The 22,072-nt window shown below is 44.8% G+C and overlaps 2 protein-coding genes, 1 long non-coding RNA gene and 1 other non-coding gene across 8 annotated transcripts in view; 3 read left to right on the top strand and 1 right to left on the bottom strand.

The window, feature by feature from the left end:
- vps8 (VPS8 subunit of CORVET complex) overlaps nt 1-9,443 on the top strand; it is a 39,629-nt gene extending 30,186 nt beyond the window's left edge. For 2 of the 4 annotated variants that reach the window (XM_056435240.1, XM_056435241.1), the window contains 7 exons: nt 105-187; nt 1,219-1,299; nt 1,462-1,631; nt 1,816-1,984; nt 2,899-2,952; nt 5,609-5,689; nt 8,788-9,443. In XM_056435240.1, the coding sequence (XP_056291215.1) occupies nt 105-187; nt 1,219-1,299; nt 1,462-1,631; nt 1,816-1,984; nt 2,899-2,952; nt 5,609-5,689; nt 8,788-8,913 (764 nt within the window). In that variant the 3' untranslated portion in view covers nt 8,914-9,443. Of the gene's footprint in view, nt 1-40; nt 188-1,218; nt 1,300-1,461; nt 1,632-1,815; nt 1,985-2,898; nt 2,953-5,608; nt 5,690-8,787 lie in introns of those variants that run through there. The other 2 variants (XM_056435243.1, XM_056435244.1) reach the window with 2 other exon arrangements.
- A 2,150-nt stretch (nt 9,444-11,593) lies between these two features.
- On the top strand, nt 11,594-19,313 carry fam98a (family with sequence similarity 98 member A). 2 transcript variants are annotated; one of them, XM_056435735.1, is made up of 9 exons: nt 11,594-11,706; nt 12,235-12,383; nt 12,601-12,735; nt 14,112-14,293; nt 15,138-15,218; nt 15,316-15,432; nt 16,032-16,199; nt 16,926-16,997; nt 17,882-19,313. In XM_056435735.1, the coding sequence occupies exons 1-9, from the start codon at nt 11,669-11,671 to the stop codon at nt 18,629-18,631; spliced, it is 1,692 nt and encodes a 563-aa protein (XP_056291710.1). In that variant the 5' UTR covers nt 11,594-11,668; the 3' UTR covers nt 18,632-19,313. The 2 variants fall into 2 exon arrangements, with proteins under 2 accessions (XP_056291710.1, XP_056291711.1); XM_056435736.1 differs by lacking the exon at nt 16,926-16,997 and having other exon boundaries at nt 11,596-11,706.
- Nucleotides 17,003-22,072, bottom strand: LOC130207231 (uncharacterized). The gene is made up of 3 exons (XR_008834258.1): nt 22,011-22,072; nt 21,498-21,671; nt 17,003-17,565 (listed from the first exon to the last, which is right to left on the bottom strand). It is a non-coding gene; the product is annotated as an uncharacterized LOC130207231 (long non-coding RNA).
- On the top strand, nt 20,658-20,776 carry LOC130207669 (5S ribosomal RNA). Its single transcript, XR_008834319.1, has one exon. It is a non-coding gene; the product is annotated as a 5S ribosomal RNA (ribosomal RNA).

Raw genomic sequence — 22,072 nt, 5'->3', positions numbered from 1 at the left:
CGATGGTGCCATTGAGCGCCCGTGCTCATTATCTCTTCAGCACCTAAAACCGTACGACAGTGAAGCTGATGAAGCTGCTCATCAGGTGTGTGTGTGTGTCTCAGTGCTGAAGGAGCTGACAATGAAGGTTCTCAACTGTATGAGCAGCTTTATTTCTCTGCCGGCCATCATCCAACGGATACTGCAGGTGTGTACGCGTGTTTTCTTCGTCCCTTGTTAAAAGGATTCTTCTTTATCAGTATCAAACATTCGCTGTCTGTGAACCTGCAAGAACTGCAGCTTGTGTGTGCGATACATGTTACAGTGTAATACATCACTCTATTTATCTTGAGTATTTTAAGGTCAACGGATTCTTGGAATCACTTATTTAATTATCACTTTGCAGTGATTTTCCTTTCATGGCCCGATTCTGCCCCAACTCCTTCTAGAAGGATAGGGAGGAAGCGAAGAACACACGACTCTATGTATGCATTACTACTGCAGTATGTGAGGACACCTGAGAGGGAGCTTCCTACTGCATTTAAACCGGAACCACTCAACACACAGGAAGAGAGAAGCTGTTAATATTTTTATATAGATATGGAGGTTAATGTTAAGTGACAATAGAGAAAACCATCATCATCAAATGAAAAAAGAAAAGTGATTTCAGGTTTGTGATCAGGTTCGATTGTGACGAGACGCTAACCACAAGCTAAAGCTGGCTTCAGGAGCAAAGTCACTTACGCTGGTTTAATCCTGTTTAAAAAAGGAACGAGACCAGTCACCTACTTGTTATATTATGGTATATGTCTTGCATGTATTGCAACGGTTCAGCGTTTTATAGGGTATCTTTTATTAGGAAGATGTTGTCTGTGTACCAAATGTGGTATTGATGCAGTCTAAATCGGAGATGCCACAAACGTAGATGTTTTACAGAAAGAATCCATCATGGAAGACATGTATGGTCTTTTTTGCTGAGCTCATTGAGCTGAGCCGCGTCAGGCAGATGGAGCACGTAATCATGTGAAGTATTTTCACATAATTTCCAGTTTTTTGTACATCTTCATGTTACTAGTCGAGTCACCCTAATATCTAACCAGCACCAACTCTATAGGTTTCTAGCCCACAAATGTTGAGAAACCAAAGGTTATTGATTTAATACATGGAGGATATGTAGTGTTATGCTCTGTATTGTGTCCTAATGGCATGTGACGCTGTTTGCATGCTTGTGCCTGTCAGGACCCGGTCTATGGGAAAGGAAAGCTGGCAGAGATCCAAGGCCTCATTCTGGGCATGCTGGACACTTTTAACTATGAACAGGTAAAGCGCTGTGTAAATAATCTCGTAATAAATAAACAACAAAGCAGCGCCTGACCCACAATTCAAATATTAAGGCTGTAAACTGTGTTAATCTGTAATTGGAATGGAAAGTAATGCAGATTGGCCTTAAATAATGCTTCGATAATGTATTTTCTGTTTTAGACTTTACTTGAAACAACCACCAGTCTATTGAACCATGACCTCCACTGGTCCCTCGCTCACCTGCGCGCTGCTGTCACGAGGGGACTCCACCCACGACAAGACCACTGCAACATCTGCCTCCAGCAGTACAAGAGGAGGCAGGACTCCGCTGAGGAGATCATCGTGTTCAGGTAACTCACACTCGAGGTGTTTGATGACACAAAACCGTAGCTCACAAGTCCATCAGGATTCTGTTTGCACACATGTGGCTTTCTGTTTGTGTCCGGATGTCTTTGGAGTTCATGTCATATACACCTAGTGGCCACTTTATTAGGTACACCTGTGACAGGTGCTATGGTGTGTTTGTCTTTTCAGCTGCGGCCACCTGTACCACCACCAGTGCCTGCAGCAGAAGGACTCTGGGTGGGGTGTCACTTCCGAGCTGCCACAGCGTTGGAGCTGCTACAAGTGTTCCTCCAGCCAACGAGGAAGGGGCGGGCCTTCCGCCGAACCCAAAAGAGACCGCAGTACATCCCTGGCGCAGGTGTGTGTTGGCGCTTGCGAGATAAGATTTGGATAGACATACGGGAATATGTATTAAATTAAAGGATACGTCTGTGTTATGTTACATGTAAGTTGCTCTCATCAAATGCTGTGAAAAGATCCAAACCAACAATACTTCCTGACTTCCCTCCCATGTCTGACCCATTGGTTGCTCCTGAAGACAATGACCCAACCGTACCTGTTGATAGAAGACCTGACCTGAGCTGCACTTAAATATAGGCTCAGAGAGGAAAGTACTTACGCGCTAAAACTCTCCAAACTCCATTTATATATATTTATATTTATATATTAAGGTTTGTTTAATTATCATTTTTATTTATAAATACGGCCTGATATTTATCAAATATACTTGTTTATGTTTATTGGACTTTAAAGACATAAATCTGTGTTTTTTTCAAATGTGCAAAAGAGAAGGGCACATAGTATTAATTTATAAATTGTTTGTACAACTCTAACTAACTGATATTCAAGTAGCCGCCAATTGATAGCATATTTGGGGTGATGCATATTAATATTCGGAATATCCAGATCAAATCGCAGCTCTTTCGGGTTGCCTCGCCAGACCAGCTAGTATTACACACGAGCATTACCCATGGCATCACTCTTGTTCACTTCCATAGCTATGAACCATCGTTCATTATTATTCAATGATTCATTCGTGAGGTCATTGTGCCGTTAAAAGATAAGCCCCTCGTCACATAGTTCACCATGTTGCAGGCCTTCCTCTGAGGTGGCTTGATCTCAGGCCACAGCAGCTGCTCTCACGTGTGACAGCTGCTTTGTTTCATGCCAGTTGGTGTTTGTTACTTCTACAATACGGCTCTCAATATGAGCAACGGACTTCCAGCTGCTTACACTCCTGACCCCAGCACTGTCCTTTCTGTCTCGCCTCAGACTCGTGTAACATCGGCGCTTCATGACGCAGGAGCAGAGGCTCGCAGGAAGAAGGTACGGTCTGATCACACAAAGTACACGATTGACACCGCGGTCATGACAGCTGGGGGGGGGAAACAACTCCAGATCCTTCACGGTTAACAAATGCAGCTCTTTCCGTTACGTTCGTTCTTCCAGACACAACTTGACACCGGCTACAGTAACCTGACCAACCCCCATTCATTTAAAACATGCCGTGGGGGGGGCGGGGTTCAGAAGGCGGGAAAGCAAAGGGAGGAAGCAACAGGGACAATGTGAGCTTGGATATATTCTGTGGGGGTAAATGGGGAATGAAGAGCAGAGGGACGTGGGAGTCAGGTCACTGAGACTGGTGGGAAGATCAAAGGCTGAAAGGAGGGACAGCGAGGCAGAGGTTGTGAACAGCTTTGTGGGTCCAACATGGGATTTACTTAGAAACATATATGAGCCCAATCATTTGTTATTCACCACATGTTCATTCAAGATTCAAGATTCAAGATGTTTTATTTGTCACATACACACACAGGGTGTGCAGTGAAATGAAAGTGGCAATGCTCAGCAGGAATGTGCAAGGGCAACAAGTACACACTATTTACAATAAAAAACACAATATTTACAGTAAGTGTGTGTGTGTGTGTGTGTGTGTGTGTGTGTGTGCCTAAGAGGGGCAGTTGTGTGGGTCTATGTGGGGGTCCTGATGAGGTCGGAGTTCACAGTCCTGATGGCCTGAGGAAAGAAACTCCGTCTCAGTCTCTCTGTTCTTGCAGCGTGACTACGGAGGCGCCTGCCTGACCGCAGCAGCTGAAACAGTCTGTTGTTGGGGTGGTGAGGATCCTTCATGATCCTGCCGGCTCTGGTTCTGCACCTCCTGGTGTACAAGTCCTGCAGGGTTGGGAGTGTAGTTCCAATAGTGCGTTCAGCCGAATGCACTACTCTCTGCAGAGCCTTCCTGTCCTGAGCGGAGCAGTTGCCAAACCAGGCTGTGATGCTTCCTGTCAGGACGCTCTCTACAGCTCCAGAGTAGAAGGACTGAAGGATCCTCTGGGAAACTTTAAATTTCCTCAGCTGCCTGAGGTGGTAGAGGCGCTGCCTTGCCTTTCTCACCAGAGTGTCTGTGTTTGTTGACCATGTCAGATCCTCGGTGATGTGGACTCCCAGGTATTTATACCCGCTCACCCTCTCCACAGTAGTCCCGTTAATCCCCAGTGGTGAGTACGTCCTCTGTTGTTGTACCCTCCTAAAGTCCACAATCAGCTCCTTAGTTTTGGTGACATTCATGATGAGGCTGTTGTCCTGGCACCAGAGTGACAGATCAGCAACTTCCTCCAGGTAGGCCTTCTCGTCGTTGTCGGAGATCAGGCCCACCACCACTGTGTCATCCGCAAACTTGATGATGGTGTTGGAGCTGAACCTGGCCACACAGTCATGTGTGTACAGGGAGTACAGTAGGGGGCTGAGGACGCAACCCTGGGGGGATCCTGTGTTCAGGGTGAGGGATTTGGAGGTGTGTCTGCCCACCCTGACCACCTGTGGCCTGGCGGTCAGGAAGTCCAGGATCCAAGCACACAGGGGGGTGTTCAGTCCCAGCTCAATCAGCTTGCCAGCCAGTCTGGAGGGGACTATGGTGTTGAAAGCTGAACTATAATCAATGAACAGCAGTCTCACATAGCCCCCCCCCTCTGGCTGTCCAGATGAGAGAGTGTGGTGTGCAGTACCTGGGAGACAGCATCATCCGTGGATCTGTTTGGGCGATAAGCAAACTGCAGTGGGTCCATGGAGGAAGGGAGGAAGGCGCAGATGTAGTCCTTTATCAGCCTCTCAAAGCATTTCATGACCACCGAGGTGAGGGCCACCGGTCGGTAGTCATTCATACATGCTGGAGAAGCATTCTTGGGCACAGGGACAATAGTGGATCTCTTGAAGCAGGCGGGGACCACGGACTCAGCCAGGGAGAGGTTGAATATTGTGGTGAACACTGGAGCTAGCTGGTTAGCACAGGTCTTCAGTACTCGCCCAGATATGCCATCTGGACCTGCAGCTTTCCTGGTGTTCACCCTCAACAGAGCCCTCCTCACACTGTGCTCGGTCACAGAGAGTGTGTGTTCATCCCCAGCGGTAGAACTCACCTCGGCTACGCTAACGGTGTTGTTGTTAGCCGGCGAGCTAGCGCTGTTGTTGCTAGCCTCAAACCGTGCATAAAATGAGTTCAGGTCGTCCGCTAGGGATGCGTCGGCACTCACCATTGCGCGGGGTCTGCTCTGGTAGTCTGTGATAGTCCGTAGCCCCTGCCATAGGCGCCTGGTGTCGCGCTGCTCCATCTGTGATTCCACTCTGTCTCGGTACCTCCTCTTGGCTTCCTTCACCGCCCTCCTCAGTCCATAGACCGCTGCCTTGTACTCGTCCATGTTGCCGGATACAAGACCGGAGTTATAGGCAGCAGTACGGGCGTTCACAGCTTCACGGATGGATCTATCAACCCACGGCATGTAGTGTATTATTGATATTCTCCACCCCTTATACATCACTAAACTTGAGGCACAGGGAGCCCCTATTGACATTACATGTCGATCTAGGAATACAACGTGTATTTCTGCTACTCGTATGGTTGGTTTCATTTTGTGTGACTATACATTTGTTATTACATCTTAATATTCATGAATACATTATTCTGGTTCTTTGTTGTCGGTCAAAGGTGTTTGTTGATGCGACGTTGGACCTTCAGCAGAAGCAGTCCTGGGATCAGCTACGCTGTCTATACCGAGGACCGTCCAGGGTAGGGATGAAGAAACACCCTGTTTACATTACTTGATGCATAACAGATATCTTAAAAATGTAACACCTGACTTAGATCCAAGGTATGTGGTCTACATATAGTACCCATTTGAAGAGATAGTCTTCAAATGTGTCCTGCTCATGAGTCACAATAAGGGACCCACGAGTGTTTTGTGGTCTGAAGGTAGTGAGGCATGTAGGAGGATGAATCGCCCTCCAAGTCGGTACCCACACTCATGAGCTACCCTTCAAAGAGTGCGGATGAGTACCATACGAATGAATGTATGTACATGAAACAAACGTAGTCAGGTAGGTAGGTAGATAGGTTGATTGGTTGGTTGATTGATGGATGGATAGGTATATAGGTAGGTAGATAGGTGGGTAGGTATGTAGGTAGGTAGGTAGATGGTTGGTTGGTTGATTGATTGATGGATGGATAGGTATATAGGTAGGTAGGTAGATAGGTGGGTAGGTATGTAGATGGTTGGTTGATTGATTGATGGATGGATAGGTATGTCGGTAGGTAGGTAGATGGTTGGTTGATTGATTGAATGATGGATGGATGGATAGGTAGGTAGGTATATAGGTAGGTATACAGATAGGTAGATGGATAGATAGGTAGGTAGGTATATAGATAGATAGGTAAGTAGGTAGGTAGGTATATAGATAGGTAGATAGATAGATAGGTAAGTAGGTAGGTAGGTATATAGGTACACTCAAAAAAAAAAAAAGTTGAGTCAACTTAAAAAAGTGAGGCAACCAGCTGCAAAGCCTTTTTGAGTTCACTCAACTAAGGGCTAATGTGTTGTGTCAACTTATGATAAGAAGTTCACTCAAAGTGATATCTTAAGTTTGTCAAACGTAACATTACTATTCAGACGTACTTATGTATTTTAGTTAACACTACTTAAAATATTGCATTTGATAGTTACATCTACTCATGTACTTAAGTTCAGAACACTTAAAATATTAAATTGGAGAAACTTTAAATTGTGTGTTCTTGTAGATTAAAAACATACATCAGCAGCACTTAACATTTTTTGTTGAGAAATGTTTTGTTGAGAGAACTTACTTTTAACTTAAAATGTTTTGTTGAGAGAACTTACTTTTAACTTAAAATGTTTTGTTCCTAAATTTCACTGCCCATTATTTGAGTACACTCAACATTCTTTGCAACGTTGCCTTCATTTAAATTAATAAAAAATGTACACCGTTTTCTTTGGAAAAGTCAACAGTTAAAGAAAACAAACTTCTTCAAACACAAAATGTTTATTAACAATAACTAAACATTTGTTTGCATAACTATATGAATTCCAGGTGTCAACACTTGAACATAGACAGCAGAGGGTCAACATCCTTAAAAATCAAAATGGCTGAATAAAGAAAAAAAAAGAAAAAATTATGTTTTGTGAATCCAAAATCAAGACCTTGAAACAAGCTTTGGAACATGGTTGTGACACGTGTGTAGCCGTCACGAGTAGGTTCCCCCCCCCCCCAAAGCACCAATAAGCAACAAGTAGCCAGAGGGATATTCGGTAATAAGGTTTATTCCAACAGCAGACTGTGTCTCTGCTCTCCATGCTCCTCTCATCTCCTGTCTGTCCAGCTCCTTTATGGAGACAGACTCAGATAACCAACACAGATCGTCATCAGCTGGACTGATTACCAATCTGATTACCAATCAGTCCAGCTGATGACAATCAGACACCGTTCCCTGAACCACACCCCCGCTCCACCCACTCTGCAGTATTCCCAGTTCAACTCCTTTCACGTAAGATTCCTCCGGGTCTGTATTCTACACAAAAACAAGCATACAGAGACTATAATAAATATTCACCGCCTCTTTTAAATTTTCATTTTTTTTCTTCCCATTCTGTAACAATACAATTTAAAAGTCAAAAGACATTTTATGCAGATTTTAAAACTAAAATATAACACTTTCATACAAGAGTCACCTCCTACACATTAGTATTATAGTATTTCAATCTTCATAGTCTGTTAAATTAAATGAATAAATTGAGCAAAATACAGGGAAACATTTGCTCTCACAGTACAGGCTCCCTTTAATTCAATAAGTGACAAAAACCTGAACTGGAGCAAATCTGCCATTAAACAATGGACAATATCCTTCCAAATCTAATCCATATCTAAATATAATAAACAAACAATGGTATCAAAAACCAATGTATTTTAAACAGGGGCTAAAGAAAATATTTTTATATTATTTTATTATTTAATATATAAGATTAAAGTAGTATATATATGTATTTACATATATATATATATATGTATTTATATATGTATTTGTATATATATATATATGTGTGTGTGTTTACTAACATACATGCGCAGTGGCCTTAGTTACCTCAGCAGATGCCCAAACCACTTTATTAAGTTTTCTCAACTTAACATTTTAAGTGGATTCCACTCTTTATTAATGAAATTGACATTTTGAGTTAGTTCAACTTTTTTCAAAGGCATTTGTTGACTCAACTTTTAAAAAATGTGTTACCACAACAAATTTGAAGTTGGGCTTTTTAGAGTGTAGGTATACAGATAGGTAGATGGATAGATAGGTAGATAGATAAGTAAGTAGATAGGTAGGTATATAGATAGGTAGATAGATAGATAGGTAAGTAGGTAGGTATATAGATAGGTAGATAGATAGATAGGTAAGTAGGTAGGTAGGTATATAGGTAGGTAGATGGATAGATAGGTAGGTAGGTATATAGATAGATAGGTAGGTAGATAGATAGGTAAGTAGGTAGGTAGGTATATAGATAGGTAGATAGATAGGTAAGTAGGTAGGTAGGTATATAGGTAGGTAGATGGATAGATAGGTAGGTAGGTATATAGATAGGTAGATAGATAGGTAAGTAGGTAGGTAGGTATATAGATAGGTAGATAGATAGGTAAGTAGGTAGGTAGGTACGTATATAGATAGGTAGATAGGTAGGTAGATAGATAGGTACGTAGGTACGCAGGTAGGTAGGTAGATCGATAGATAGCATATTCGTTTTACTTAATGTTGGCTTTTCTGTAACTCTTGAACACTTACACAGCTATGTAATCAGTTGTGTCTCTCTTTGTTTCCTCCAGTTGTCCATCCTGTCAGAACTCTCCCACTGCCACAGCAGTGACAAGGCCGGGCTCCTAATCCCAGCCCAACTCGGAACTGACCATTTCCAACTGAAGCTCTCTCCTCCACCTTTATTGGAAGAGTAGCAGCAAGACTGGTTGTGAATCCATGTTTTCTTCATCTGTTCGGACTTAAGTCAACTGGCATTGGTTCAACGTTTTTCCAAAATGTTTATTTCTAAACAAATGTTTCGATATTGATAATATTTTGTTCTCTAATAATTCTGCTGAATGTAGCTTTAATTTCATTCATTGTTTACGTACTCCAGCTGGCTGAACCCTTCTGCTTGGTGTGTATGTTGGCGCTGGGATGTCAAAAGGTGAATCATAACAGAACTGCAAAGAATGGTGTGACATTTATTTTGGTGAGAGAAATGATACTCTGTTTGAACCAGTAAAAAGAAAAACCCAAGATACTTTGACATCTCTTATTTCACAATGTTAATATGAAACACTGAATCCAAAAGTGCACTAATTTTAACTGCTAATTTAATTTTTTTAAATGTTGATGGTGAACGCAGCTGAATTTTTATTTTGTCATTGGATGTTTCCTAATGTTGTGGTTAATTGCTCTTCTTCAGTTTGTATAAAGAACCAGATATTTTATGAAAGTTGTTCATCTGAAGAACTGATGATTGAGATTTTAATGTTCATATGACTCAGCGTTTCATGGTCACCTTCATGAATTGTACCTTTTACTTCCTGGACACATACCAAAGTCCTCCTATTTCGGTCTCTATTGCTGTGGACTAGCCGAGGCAGAGGATGAGGGGTCCTGAGTCCATGGAGTAGTCGAGGAAGATGAGGGGCCCTGAGTCAGTGGAGGCAGAGGATGAGGGGCCCTGAGTCCATGGAGTAGTCGAGGAAGAAGATGAGGGGCCCTGAGTCCATGGAGTAGTCGAGGAAGATGAGGGGCCCTGAGTCAGTGGAGGCAGAGGATTAGGGGCCCTGAGTCCATGGAGTAGTCGAGGAAGATGAGGGGCCCTGAGTCCATGGAGTAGTCGAGGAAGATGAGGGGCCCTGAGTCCATGGAGTAGTCGAGGAAGATGAGGGGCCCTGAGTCAGTGGAGGCAGAGGATTAGGGGCCCTGAGTCCATGGAGTAGTCGAGGAAGATGAGGGGCCCTGAGTCAGTGGAGGCAGAAGATTAGGGGCCCTGAGTCCATGGAGTAGTCGAGGAAGATGAGGGGCCCTGAGTCAGTAGAGGCAGAGGATGAGGGGCCCTGAGTCCATGGAGTAGTCGAGGAAGAAGATGAGGGGCCCTGAGTCCATGGAGTAGTCGAGGAAGATGAGGGGCCCTGAGTCAGTGGAGGCAGAGGATGAGGGGCCCTGAGTCCATGGAGTAGTCGAGGAAGATGAGGGGCCCTGAGTCAGTGGAGGCAGAGGATGAGGGGCCCTGAGTCCATGGAGTAGTCGAGGAAGATGAGGGGCCCTGAGTCAGTGGAGGCAGAGGATGAGGGGCCCTGAGTCCATGGAGTAGTCGAGGAAGATGAGGGGCCCTGAGTCAGTGGAGGCAGAGGATGAGGGGCCCTGAGTCCATGAAGTAGTCGAGGAAGATGAGGGGCCCTGAGTTCATGGAGTAGTCGAGGAAGATGAGGGGCCCTGAGTCAGTGGAGGCAGAGGATGAGGGGCCCTGAGTCCATGGAGTAGTCAAGGAAGAAGATGAGTGGCGCTGAGTCAGTGGAGGCAGAGGATGAAGGGCCCTTCCAGTTCAGTCTGTTGTCGATGGAGACACCCAGGAACCTGTACTACTCCACCATGTAATTTAAACAAAATGTGAAAAAAAGCCAATAAATGGAAACAAACAGAGCGACTGCGACAGGCAGCCGCTGGCACGGCGCCATCTTGCATATCTTCAAATCACAACTCAACTTCAAATCGCTTCCTTCTATTTTCTTTCAAGAAAGGGAAAGTTGAAGTGCATCTCTTCATTAGATTGTAATCACTGCTCACATAATTGAAAATACAGAGGTCAATAAAATGAACAAAGCCAAACAAAGTGTTTGAGATATGGTAGTAATGATAATAATTAAATCTGGAAATGTGTAAGAGAAACTGTTACATTCAAACCAGTCACAAATGCATTCCAGCTAGAGCAGAGTTAACACTGAAGGTCAATTCCAAAGGGCACTTTGTGTTTTGGATGAGGTATACTTGCATTTATATAATTTAAAAGAATCTGCAAAAGAAGTAAGTTGGTATTCAATACATGATCACAGTCCAATGTATAAGCACTTTACTTTCTCCATACAAAGCCGCTTCAGTTGAAGTGTTGCTTTTACTTATTTTTTGGCTGATCAGCTAATCCTGATTTCACTTTTGGGAAAATTCCCAAAATGTATTTCTTTTTTAAAACCGCTGTTCAATAAAGGCACTGAGCCCTTACGTTTAATGTTTTTGATATTATTGAGCCAGTCCAGTGTCAATTACAAAACCAGTTGTCCGACAACAACAATTATAGTGGAGCCAATACATTTAACAATGTGAAAATATGTGTCCCTAATCTTGCATTGGATATTAGTACCATCTCTACTTCATCAAACTACCGTAATTGTGGGCTGTTTTATTCTCCTATCTTTTTGTACATGTTATTTGACCCATTTAATCGGAATCCATCTCAAGGTGTGTATTTGTATTATATATGACGGGGAGCAAAGCGAAGTAGCACCGGAGCAGTACCGCGTGGTTCCGGTAGGGGCGCTAGAGCCTCGACACGCTGTTCGCCAACCGCCAATGACTCCAAAGAGGAAGTAGGAGAAGTTAAACGTGTATCAGCTGAGCTGGCTGATGTGAAAACTATATTTCATTGTACGTGATTTTAGAGCACGACTATAGATTATTGGGATGGAGAATGACATTCTCGTCTCTCTTGAAGATTTAGGGTAAGTCACGAAATGCCAAACGCGTCTGCCGCCGCGTGAATGTGACACACTTTCTCATTTCAAGCAGCGCATTTTACGTGACAGGGTAGCTTTAGCAACCGTAGCTAACGGTCAGTCCCACGGGTCCCTCGTTGAACCGGGGGCCGTGCCCGGTATTAATAGACCCACTCACTTGTTTCCCATGAGCCCGGAGCTCCGACACGCTCCCCCGCCGTTCACCAACCCTAGAAATGCATGTATTTATCCCGGTGAACGTTCATTGTAACTATATAGCTAACTATATATATATCTATATCGTGTGGCCCCTCACAAGAAGGCAAAGGTCGCGAGACGCGCACAGTGGTCTCCAATAAGAGTTAAGGACTTCACTACAGAACCACTTTCTCTATATGGTTCCGCTTCAGAGCACTTGAAGGCAACACTGTGACGTCTTGGGTGTCAGACACCGGCTCTGCCCATTGGTCTTAACAGTGTGTGCGTGTCACTCTCGCTCTCTTTCTCTCTCTCTCTCTCTCTCTCTCTCTCTAGGTACCAAGGCCCCCTGTTGGAGGAAGGGGCTCTGGATCCCGCTGTGAGCAAAGGAGCAGCTTCACCTGAGTTCACCAAGCTTTGTTCCTGGATCGTCTCCGAGCTCCGACTCTACTGCCGGCTGGAGGAGGATGTCCAAGCCACCAACTGTGAGGCCCATTTCATCCGTGAACCTGATTGGTGACATATTAAGTCCTTATGTTGGATTGCTAAACTTTTCACCGATGGTAGAAGTTGCTAATTCAGTAGCGAGGGTTTATGTTTGAGGTCTGTCAAGTTGCTGCCGACACATCTACTGCAACTGAGATTTAACCCGACTATTTGTCCCGTCTTGTGACGTCATGTTCGCCGTGTTTGTCCTCCCAGGTCCGAGCGAGGCAGAGGCCTTCCAGCTGGAGATGAGCGGCCTGCTGTCCGAGCTCGCCTGTCCTTACGCTGTCCTCGCCAGAGGAGACGTCACCCAGAGGCTCCTCAACAGGACCGACTGTCTGCTGCTCCTCAGTAGGATAACGGCACTTTGTGGCTTTTCAATTTAAAACCCCTCAGTCTTTTATTGAAGAAAAGCATTGCGCCATTAACCTGTGAGGTCAAAGTCTTCTGCGCTTTAAGGGGACTGTTGTCACACACACACACACACACACACACACTCACTCTCACACACACACACACTCTTTCTCTCTCTCTCTCTCCCTCCCCCTCTCCTGACTGCTTTGGCCTAGCAGAAGGGCCTAAATGTAACACTTTTAAAGTAACTTTTAAAAATATTTACTTGTGTTATATTCCCTCTTCAAATCAGCATAAAATAGATCCGCTACACAGAAAGAAACCACGTGACTGTTGGGGCTGGTTCACCTGTTACGTCCGTTATTTACCTTTTACAATGCCACGAGTTACGTTTTCAAAGTTATGACTGGTGCGTTAACTGCGTACACAATGAATCCGTGCAAACAGCAGAAAACTGTCAATCTTTTTTGCTGCACAGTATTGACATTGCATTCATCCACCACTAGATGGCGGCATACGTATTTGCATCTCTTTATAGTTGAAGTAAACATATAATCATGGGGATTTGACCGGCTCGGGGGTCCTCCTCAGGATGCACCCGTTTGTAAACGTGTGGTTAACCCTCCTGTTACCTTCACATTTACTAACATATTTTACCCTCGGGGTCAATTTGACCCCAGCGATTTAAAACCTCCAGAAAATTATTAGAATTAATATTGTTTCCCAAGTTTAAGTGTGAGGTACTTTATGTGTGTTTGTTGACTACCTAAATAGCCCTTTAAATATATTTAAAAAGTTGATATTTCTTATGTTTGACACAGTGAAAAACAGCCTGGGGTCAAATTGACCCCAAAGAACACCGACATTAAACATTGAATGGGGTCAAATTGACCCTAAAGGTAACGGGAGGGTTAAAAAGCCAGTGTTGCACCTCCTTACTCTCATTCAGCAGGGTGTAACGCAAAGCGTCGGCATGGCCGCCGGCTTGATGGTTCACTGTAGGAAAGATTTTCTTTTAGCATGTAACCAATGATGTTAACAATGGCTGCACGCTCCTGTATAGTGCATGCTGGCCTCCTGCCACACAGAAAACTGGAAAGACGCTGTTTTAATTATCGCTGTTCTTTGATGTACATTTTACTCCAGTAATATTTAAGAAAGCTGTGCTATTTATACTCTTATGACGCGTGTAGATTTCCTGTATGCTTTAAACAAATTCCATCCGTGGTGAATATTTTAGTTCTTTTGTGCCTTGGCGACTTATTTCATATAGCAGATAAACTTGCTTTTTAAATTTGACTTTCTGAAACTGAAGCATCCTCTAATTGGGAGTTTAACCAGTCCCAATTTTTACATATTTTTTTATTTCTCAGCGTTTTTGGTGTCGGAGTTGGAGGCAGCGAGGATGATCCTGGTTACAAAGCCCGAAAAGAAAGCCCAGGAGTCGGGCAGCCCCATGTTCCAGGAGCTGAAGGGCATCTGCATGTCACTGGGCATGTCTAAGCCTCCAGTCAACATCACCATGTTCCAGTTCTTCAGTGGAATTGAGAAGAAGGTGGGATATGATGTGCTCCCACAAGACAAAGCTGAACATTTAAACACAAGTTGGCCGGCCTTTGTAACTCCTGTATCCCACCACTGACTCGGTGATCGTTTAAATTACATCCAAGAGCTGCAAACCTTTTGGATGCCAGTCGGAGGGATTGTGTTTTCCTCTTTGTGGTTGTCGGCTCTGAAAGATGGCGACTGACAGTTTGGGGTTTAGTCTTCAAACTACAAAAGCAGTTTATTGCCACTTGTCTCCACGTATCATCTTTGTTCTGGCCACTGATGTCGTTGGCCTCTTAAGGTGGACTTGCTGTTAAGGCGGATCGGCTGTTCTTACTTTAATGGTCAGCCACTCTTTTGACTTTTGCGATCCCCCTGTCAGGAAGGAATTTTTAAAAAAGAACACTGCCCAAGGCTACTGGTCGGGTCGTGATGGTCTGGTCTGATCTGGGTGTCAATTTAGAGAATTTGTTGGAAATGGCTCAATTCAGTTTGTTTATTTTATTGCCCAATACCACAAATCAAAATGTTGCCTCGGAGGGCTTTACATTCTGTACACGTATGACATCCTCTGTCCCAGTAACCTCACATTTGGGGAAAACTCTCCCCAGAAAAACTTTAACTGGGTTCATAACTGGTTCAAACTATTCCTGGTGGTTAACCGTTGACTTCCCCAGTCTGGGCCCCCTTCCACAGGATGTTCTGTCCTCGCAGGAAAAGGCTTAGTTTGGTTGGAAGGTTTTGATATGAACATGTTATAATGATAGTATGCACAAAATGTTTGATCTACATTTGTCGACGGCCGTTCATAGACATATTCCACACCTGTGCCTGTTGTCCATTTTCCGTAGCTCAAAGAAGCCATGAGTAAAGTCCCACCCAATCACGTCGGAGAGCCTTTGCTGAAGAAGGCCCTTGGACCCTTGCACTTGGTAGATACTGGAAATCCACCAAAAAATGTAACTGCATAAGCAACTGACTTGTGAATAATCTTTTCTCTTTTCCTTTTTTGGTTTCTCATTTTTCCAGGAAAGGATTGAAGCTATAAACCAAGCACTTGTAAATGAGTATGAAGTGAGAAGGAAAATGTTGTTGAAGCGCCTCGATGTGACGGTGCAGTCTTTCGGTTGGTCCGACAGAGCCAAGGTACGTGGACAGTTTGAATCGGCTTTTATCTGAAAAATGAGAAATGAAAAATGGCACAATACACTGAAGCACATGAATAGCGTTTTTAAACGGAGTATTTGTCCAGTTTTGTGTCGACTTTAGCGATGCGTTGGCCTCGCTGGGCCGTCCTGGTGTGTTTGCGCCGCTGAGGAGAGAAAGAGGGACGAGTATTCTCTTGATTTAATAAAAAAAAAACATAAACGGTGACAAGTCTAAAACCTAGAGATCCACAGGATTCCATGAAGTAAGAAATGGGGAAAGCATCACAATCTTGAAGCCGGAAATGTCAAATATTATCATCACCCAGAGAAATTGTTAATTAACAAATGATTGCAGCTGTGAACTGGATCCTATTCTGACCCGAGTGTATCAAACCAACTTTTCAGACGTTCACATTTGATTGTCCTCTCGGTACCTGAACAGTTGTTCAAATACACGTTTGGAACAGGATTTGAATAATCTCGTAGCAGGACGTCAGCATGCTTGTTTTGGTTATTCTTTACTAAAAAGCTGTGTGTGAACACTGTTGTGTGTGTTTAAAAATACTACTTTTGTGTTTAATTTTATTTTAATTACAGACGCATGCTGAAAAGTTGTCCAAAGTCTACCAGCCACTCCGTTCTGTTCTCGACACCAAGAGTAAAATCACCTCCGCTCATCTTCTCGCCGCTCGACAAGACTTCTCCAAGATCCAACGCACGAGCAGCGGCAAGATGAGAGAGAAGACCACGTGTGCCATTAACAAGGTAGGTTACACGCAACGGGCGTCTTTATCGTGAGGGATGTGCAGAGGTCCACGTTGTCGAGTGTTCTGTGTCGTCTCAACACACGTGTGTGTGTGTGTGTGTGTGTGTGTGTGTGTGTGCGGGCAATGACTGATTGTGTCAGTCCGTAACACCGATGTGTAAAAATACAACATGTCTAAAGTTTTCACTTTATTTCTTATTGTCTCAGGACAAATTCAAAACAAACAATGTATTATCAATACTTTTTTGGCTCCCCACTGCTGTCTCTGACCTCAGACCCAGGTCGAGGACAAATATTAAATCAAATTAAATATATACACACACACACAGACAGTATATGCGTTTCAAAGCCGTGGGCACTGAAAATATGTTAATTTCCCCCAAACTAAATGTACTTTGTAAAAGAAACAAAAACACCCAAAAAACTGCCCCCACAACACATGCCTCTCATAGCTACACCAAGTATCTCCGCTTTATAAAAAGCAAATACAACCCAAAGCAGATTTAAACCTTTTCTTTTAACGGCTACGAAATTCTTGCCCCTTTTTGTAATCAACAATTGTCCAAGTTCATCAAACTAGCGGACGTGGTAGTTTGTGGGCGTGTCCTCCTCGGGGATCAAACCGCCGGCCCTCTGGTTGAAGCTCTGCCTCCCACACACGTCTGTTTGCACGCTCTCCCAAACGCCTCCATGACGAGGTGGGTTGAAAGTCCACTTTCTTGCAGGAGGGATTTCTGGATTTTGCCCTGATGGACTTTCTGCAGGGCCTTTTTCTATTCCTGATTTTCTCAGACAAAGTTAGTTCTTTCATCTTTATTTATTTGACTGACATACACATCTCTCCTTAGAGCATTTAAGAAGTGAACACAGCCCCATGTCTTAAAACTGTATTCCTCCCCCCCCTTTTCACTTCAAAAGGTCAAACGGTCTCTTCTCACGATGTTATAACTCTGACCGCTGCGGATGCTGAGTCGACATTACGTGTCCAGTCCTGGTGGGAAAGCATGACGGGCCACGTTTCTGGATGCTTTGTTTCTCCTGGTTTCATTTTCACGGCTCGGGACGCGCACAACCGACGTTCCAACCAGACGTACTTGTTTTTTAGAAAAACAGTCGAGCGTGAACCCTTTCGTGCACTATTAATGTTTTGGTTCACGGCCTTTCCGTTGGACAACAAGATCGCCTTCTCATATCTCCTGCATCACCGGAGCCGAGCAGGCGCGCGTCGTGTTAAACCGTCACGTCGGGCAGCGGCGACTCGACTGTTCCTGTAACGTGCCGGTTGATCTCGTCCCCGGCTCCGAGGGGAAGGAGCTCCCGGACCTCGCGGTCTCCCGTAGCCGCTGCCCTCGTCGCTGCCCACTCCTGCGAGCGTTAAAGAAAATGAGCTTCGGTTAATGCGTCCATCCAGACATCACACCCGGTCCGCAGGCTAACCCGCCGTCGGCTCTGACTACTTCCTGTCTGCGCGGCGGTTAACAAATCTGTCCGTTTTCTTTAAAATTCCACCTCTTACCGTTTCATGAAGAACGGCGAGGCAGAATATTTGCACATGAACGGGCTCCTAACGGTTCTGTCAAACCGACAGAAACGTAAGCTCGTACACGCAAATGTGGGGTCAAATGTGGGGAGAGGGCTTCTGTTCGAACCACTGTGTTTTAACGTGTGCTCGTCGTTTCAGATTCTAATGGGCCGCGTTCCAGACAGGGGAGGCCGACCCTGTGAGATCGAAGCCCCTCCCCCCGAGATGCCCTCCTGGCAGAAGCGCCAGGATGCTCCCCAAGGCGGAGGAAACTATGGTGGAAGTGGGCAGGGAGGCGGCAGGGGGGGCTACGATAACCAATCCCAAGGTGGCCGCGGAGGATATGACCGAGGACATGGAGACAGGGGAGGTAGAGGAGGAGGAGGAGGAGGAGGAGGAGGCGTGGGGGGTGGCGGCGGCGGCAGAGGGGGAAAGGTGCAGGGCGGCTGGGACGGTGGTGGAGGAGGGAGAGGCGGTTACAACCAGGGCCACTATCAAGATGCTGGGAATCAAGGGGGAGGAGGGAGAAGTGGCTACGGAGGAGGAGGTGGAGGTGGAGGAGGAGGAGGAGGAGGAGGTGGTGGTGGAAGAGGAAGAGGGGACAACCCAGGAGGCTTCCAGGACCCTGGCTACCATGGAGGAGCAGGCGGTTACCATGACAACTACCAACAAGATGGAAGCTGGCATCAGGAGAGAGGAGGGGGTCGAGGAAGTCGCGGGGGCAGGGGAAGAGGAGGCCGAGCAGGAGAAGCAGCAGCAGGAGCAGCAGGAGCAACAGGAGGTGGAGGATGGGGAGGGAGAGGGGGGCCGAGTTTTAACCAAGGAGGACAGTTTGAACAGTTCTTCCAACATGGCGGGCAGCACTACAACCAAGCTGGCTTTAATCAAGGCAGACACTACACTAGTTGAAGACCCCGCGGGGGGCTTCACAGCAGAGTCCACTCAAAGATTGACTCCATATAATACGTGAACTTATATGAAATGCCTTATCCTCCAATTTAGAATTTTCAGCACAGTTAAAAGGTGAAAAAGTGTACGAGGACGTTGGAGAGCCGCACAGACGCTGTATACTCTCAGTACAGGCTGGTTTTTTGGGGAATTTTTGGAATTTCTGTTTTCCCACAATGGGCAGTTTTATTGTGGTCCTTTGCTTTTGAATAATTGTGTGTTCATGTTTTGCTCTGCCTCCTCAGTACAAGTGTTCAAGCCCACCGCTCTTTGACAGATGGTTACTCGATTAGTTGGACTCTGCTGTCTTGAGCTCCCTTTCACCCTAAATTAGCCTTATATCATTTTTTTTAAAGACAGGAAAGCGTCCTAAGACTCCAGTGTCGGTGTACCTGCTGTATGTCTGACGTTAGAAGTGCACTCTTGAAATCCTTAATAGTTTCATTGAATTCGACGATTACTTGAAAACAACTACATCTTTCCGGTCTTCGTTTTGTTTCAGTAGGTTTGGCTGGAATCAACTTTTTGTTATTTAAAATGTCATCTTTTACTGCTCATGGAAGATTGTGTGCATACAAATGTGGATGTTGGAAGGTTTGCATGGGTGTGTGTGTGTGAATGAGCAATAAAATCTGAAATGAGATCGTTATCACTTTTCATTCAATGGTCTGATTGTCTAAGTCAATGAAGTCTAAAACCATAAGAGAAATGGTTTTCTCCAGACGCGTCGTTTACATTTTGATGACTAGATCTGCAGAGGGGCACAAATATAAATAGTACAAAGAACAAAAAATGGACAAACCAGGTGTATAAGTAATTGCATTCAATATCGTAGCATCAATCACAGCCAACCGACTTGACTCCTGCACTTTGAGCTAATCACTCGAAATCCAGACGGTTTGCAGTCCTGGCTCCTGATTGGTGGAACGAGCTCCCCACTGACAGGACAGCAGAAAGTCTCTACATCTTCCGCCGGAAACTAAAAACACATCTTTTCCGACTATCTGGAGTAAAACGCAGATTAGCACTTCAGTGGCACTTAAATAGCTCTTATTGTGGTACTTTTGTAGTTCGACTTAGTCGAACTACAAAAGTAGTCACTATCTTGAAGAAATGTTACTTTCTGTATTCTTGTTGTTCTTAGTTTGTACTCTAGGTTGAATGCACTTATTGTAAGTCGCTTTGGATAAAAGCATCTGCTAAATGACATGTCATGTAATGTAATTAAAAAGCTATGAAGGAACAGCAATCAGTATAATTTGGCAAATGACAGACTTGAATTAAATTAAGTAAATATCTTCTTCCACTTTATTAAAAAAGAAATATTACTCGCGTGAAATCATTGTTAAATCAAGAGGTAACTTAAATAACTTGCTTTCTTTTAATAAGTGGGCTTCTGTTTGTAAAAAAATATATTTTTGCCCAATGAAATTTCATAATATATTATCTCAGTGATATACAGATGAATTTGCATTCATGTTTCTAATTAAATGTAACAGGCTAAACCTCGTTTACCTTTTTTACATCTCAGTCTGGAGTCTGCGTTGAGTAAGAGGCCCGTGGAACGATCACAGCCATAAATTATAGCTACAAGGTGTCGCAGCAAAAGTTTTAAAAACTTTTAAACATATATATTGTATATAGATCTATATTTATATATATAAATATATATTTATAAATATATATATATATTCCTATATATAAATAAATATGTTTATATATATATATATTCATATATAAACTGAAATATATATATTTCAGTTTATTGTAGAATGGGCTCGGCCTTCAAAAATTCCTTTGGTAGGCTCAATCTTCACTTGGATGGGAGACCGACTGGGAATACCAGGTGCAGCTGCTCAGCATTGGTACAATTTAACCTCAATAACTAATGGCAACGTGACTATTAAGTATGGCGACTGGGATATGTTGCATGATGACAGTGGCACGCTGAGGTGCTTCAAAAGTCCCTTTGCTAGGCTCAGCCTTTGCTTACGGCCACACCTCCCTGGTCGAGCCCGATCTCGTCTGATCTCAGAAGCTAAGCAGGGTTGGGCCTGGTCAGTACTTGGATGGGAGACTGCCTGGGAATACCAGGTGCTGTAAGCGTTTTAATTTTCACGCTGAGAAAATACGCACAGTCGACAAGTGAGCGCACCAACTTCCTGCAGCACACAAATCAAATGTGGCGTGATCAGCTGCAGCCAATCATGGCCAAGCGGAGCAGGTGTTCTGTGCATGGACTTCGGACAGGAGACAGTGATGAAGCAAGGTTGACTTTTGCTTTTGCTGGTGTTGGAGTTGTTGTCTCAGCTGTTTGTTGACCAGTAGAAACAGTGTAAAAAGACTGGGTCCCGCTGTGTAACTCAGGCTGCACTACAGCGCTTATTCACAGGCGCGATCCCACTACTGAGCGGCACGGGGCCTTTGACCTGCTCCGTGTCCGACCTGGGTCGGTGCAGCCCTCCTTAGACGACCTGGAGGTCCCGGGCTCCCCCGGGACCGCCATATCGATACCGAACTTAGTGCGGACACCCGATCGGCATAGTGCGCTGCAGCTCAGAGCTCCTGAGCTCCAACGATCCTCCAGCCTCAGCCTCCCGGTAACTTGGATTACAGGCACGCGTCACCGCACCCGTCGAGAATCCGACTCATTACATTTCTGTCGTATTCGTTGAATAACTCTGTTACGTTGTTCACATGTTTTTCCTGATCCGACGTGAGGCCCCGGGTCCGGGATGTCCGATGTGTCCAGAGTGTAAAGCCCTCTGAGGGTTAAACAAACTGAAGTGCATGTCTTAAAGTCCGGGTGCAGGTGCGTCTCCGGTACCTTTGTCTGGTTCCTCTCTGTTCAGCCGACTGTGGAGCAGCTGGAGGGAGAAGTCCCGAGACATGGAGCTCAGGCCTCCGCCCTGCAGCACCGTCAGGGCCTCCAGGGGCAACTACAGCAGCTTCCTGTCCGCCAGCAGCACCACGCACTCCCCCGGCTCCGCGGGTAATTTAGCTGCGTGCGCACACATTTTCACAGAACTCATTGTTTATTATAATCTTTTAAGATGTCGCCGCACAACGGCCTTTAACTCTGTACCGCTCTGCTTCTGAAATCCAGAATTTCTGAACTTTGAATGTGTTCTTTTTAAAACAGTTTGGAGGCGCTATAATCCCCGCTGAGTTATCAAGCTGTGTGTGTGAAGCCAATGTACTCCGGCCTGAAGGGGGAGGGGCTGCAGCCCTCTAGGACAGATCTGCTGACGGGTTGCCAATTAACAGATACGGATGCTCACATGTTAAGATAACCACAAGACCCTCAGGGTGTCACACACTATACCTGCTCTTCCTTTACCTGAACTCCCTTTCTCTTCTTTATCTTTGGCTTTGGTCATTTCGGGGACTGGTGGTGATGAA

This window comes from Pseudoliparis swirei, chromosome 17 (genome assembly GCF_029220125.1).
Source record: "Pseudoliparis swirei isolate HS2019 ecotype Mariana Trench chromosome 17, NWPU_hadal_v1, whole genome shotgun sequence".
NCBI lineage: Eukaryota > Metazoa > Chordata > Actinopteri > Perciformes > Liparidae > Pseudoliparis > Pseudoliparis swirei.
The sequence above is the reverse complement of the archived record's forward strand: the minus strand, read 5'-3'. Positions and strand labels throughout refer to the sequence as shown.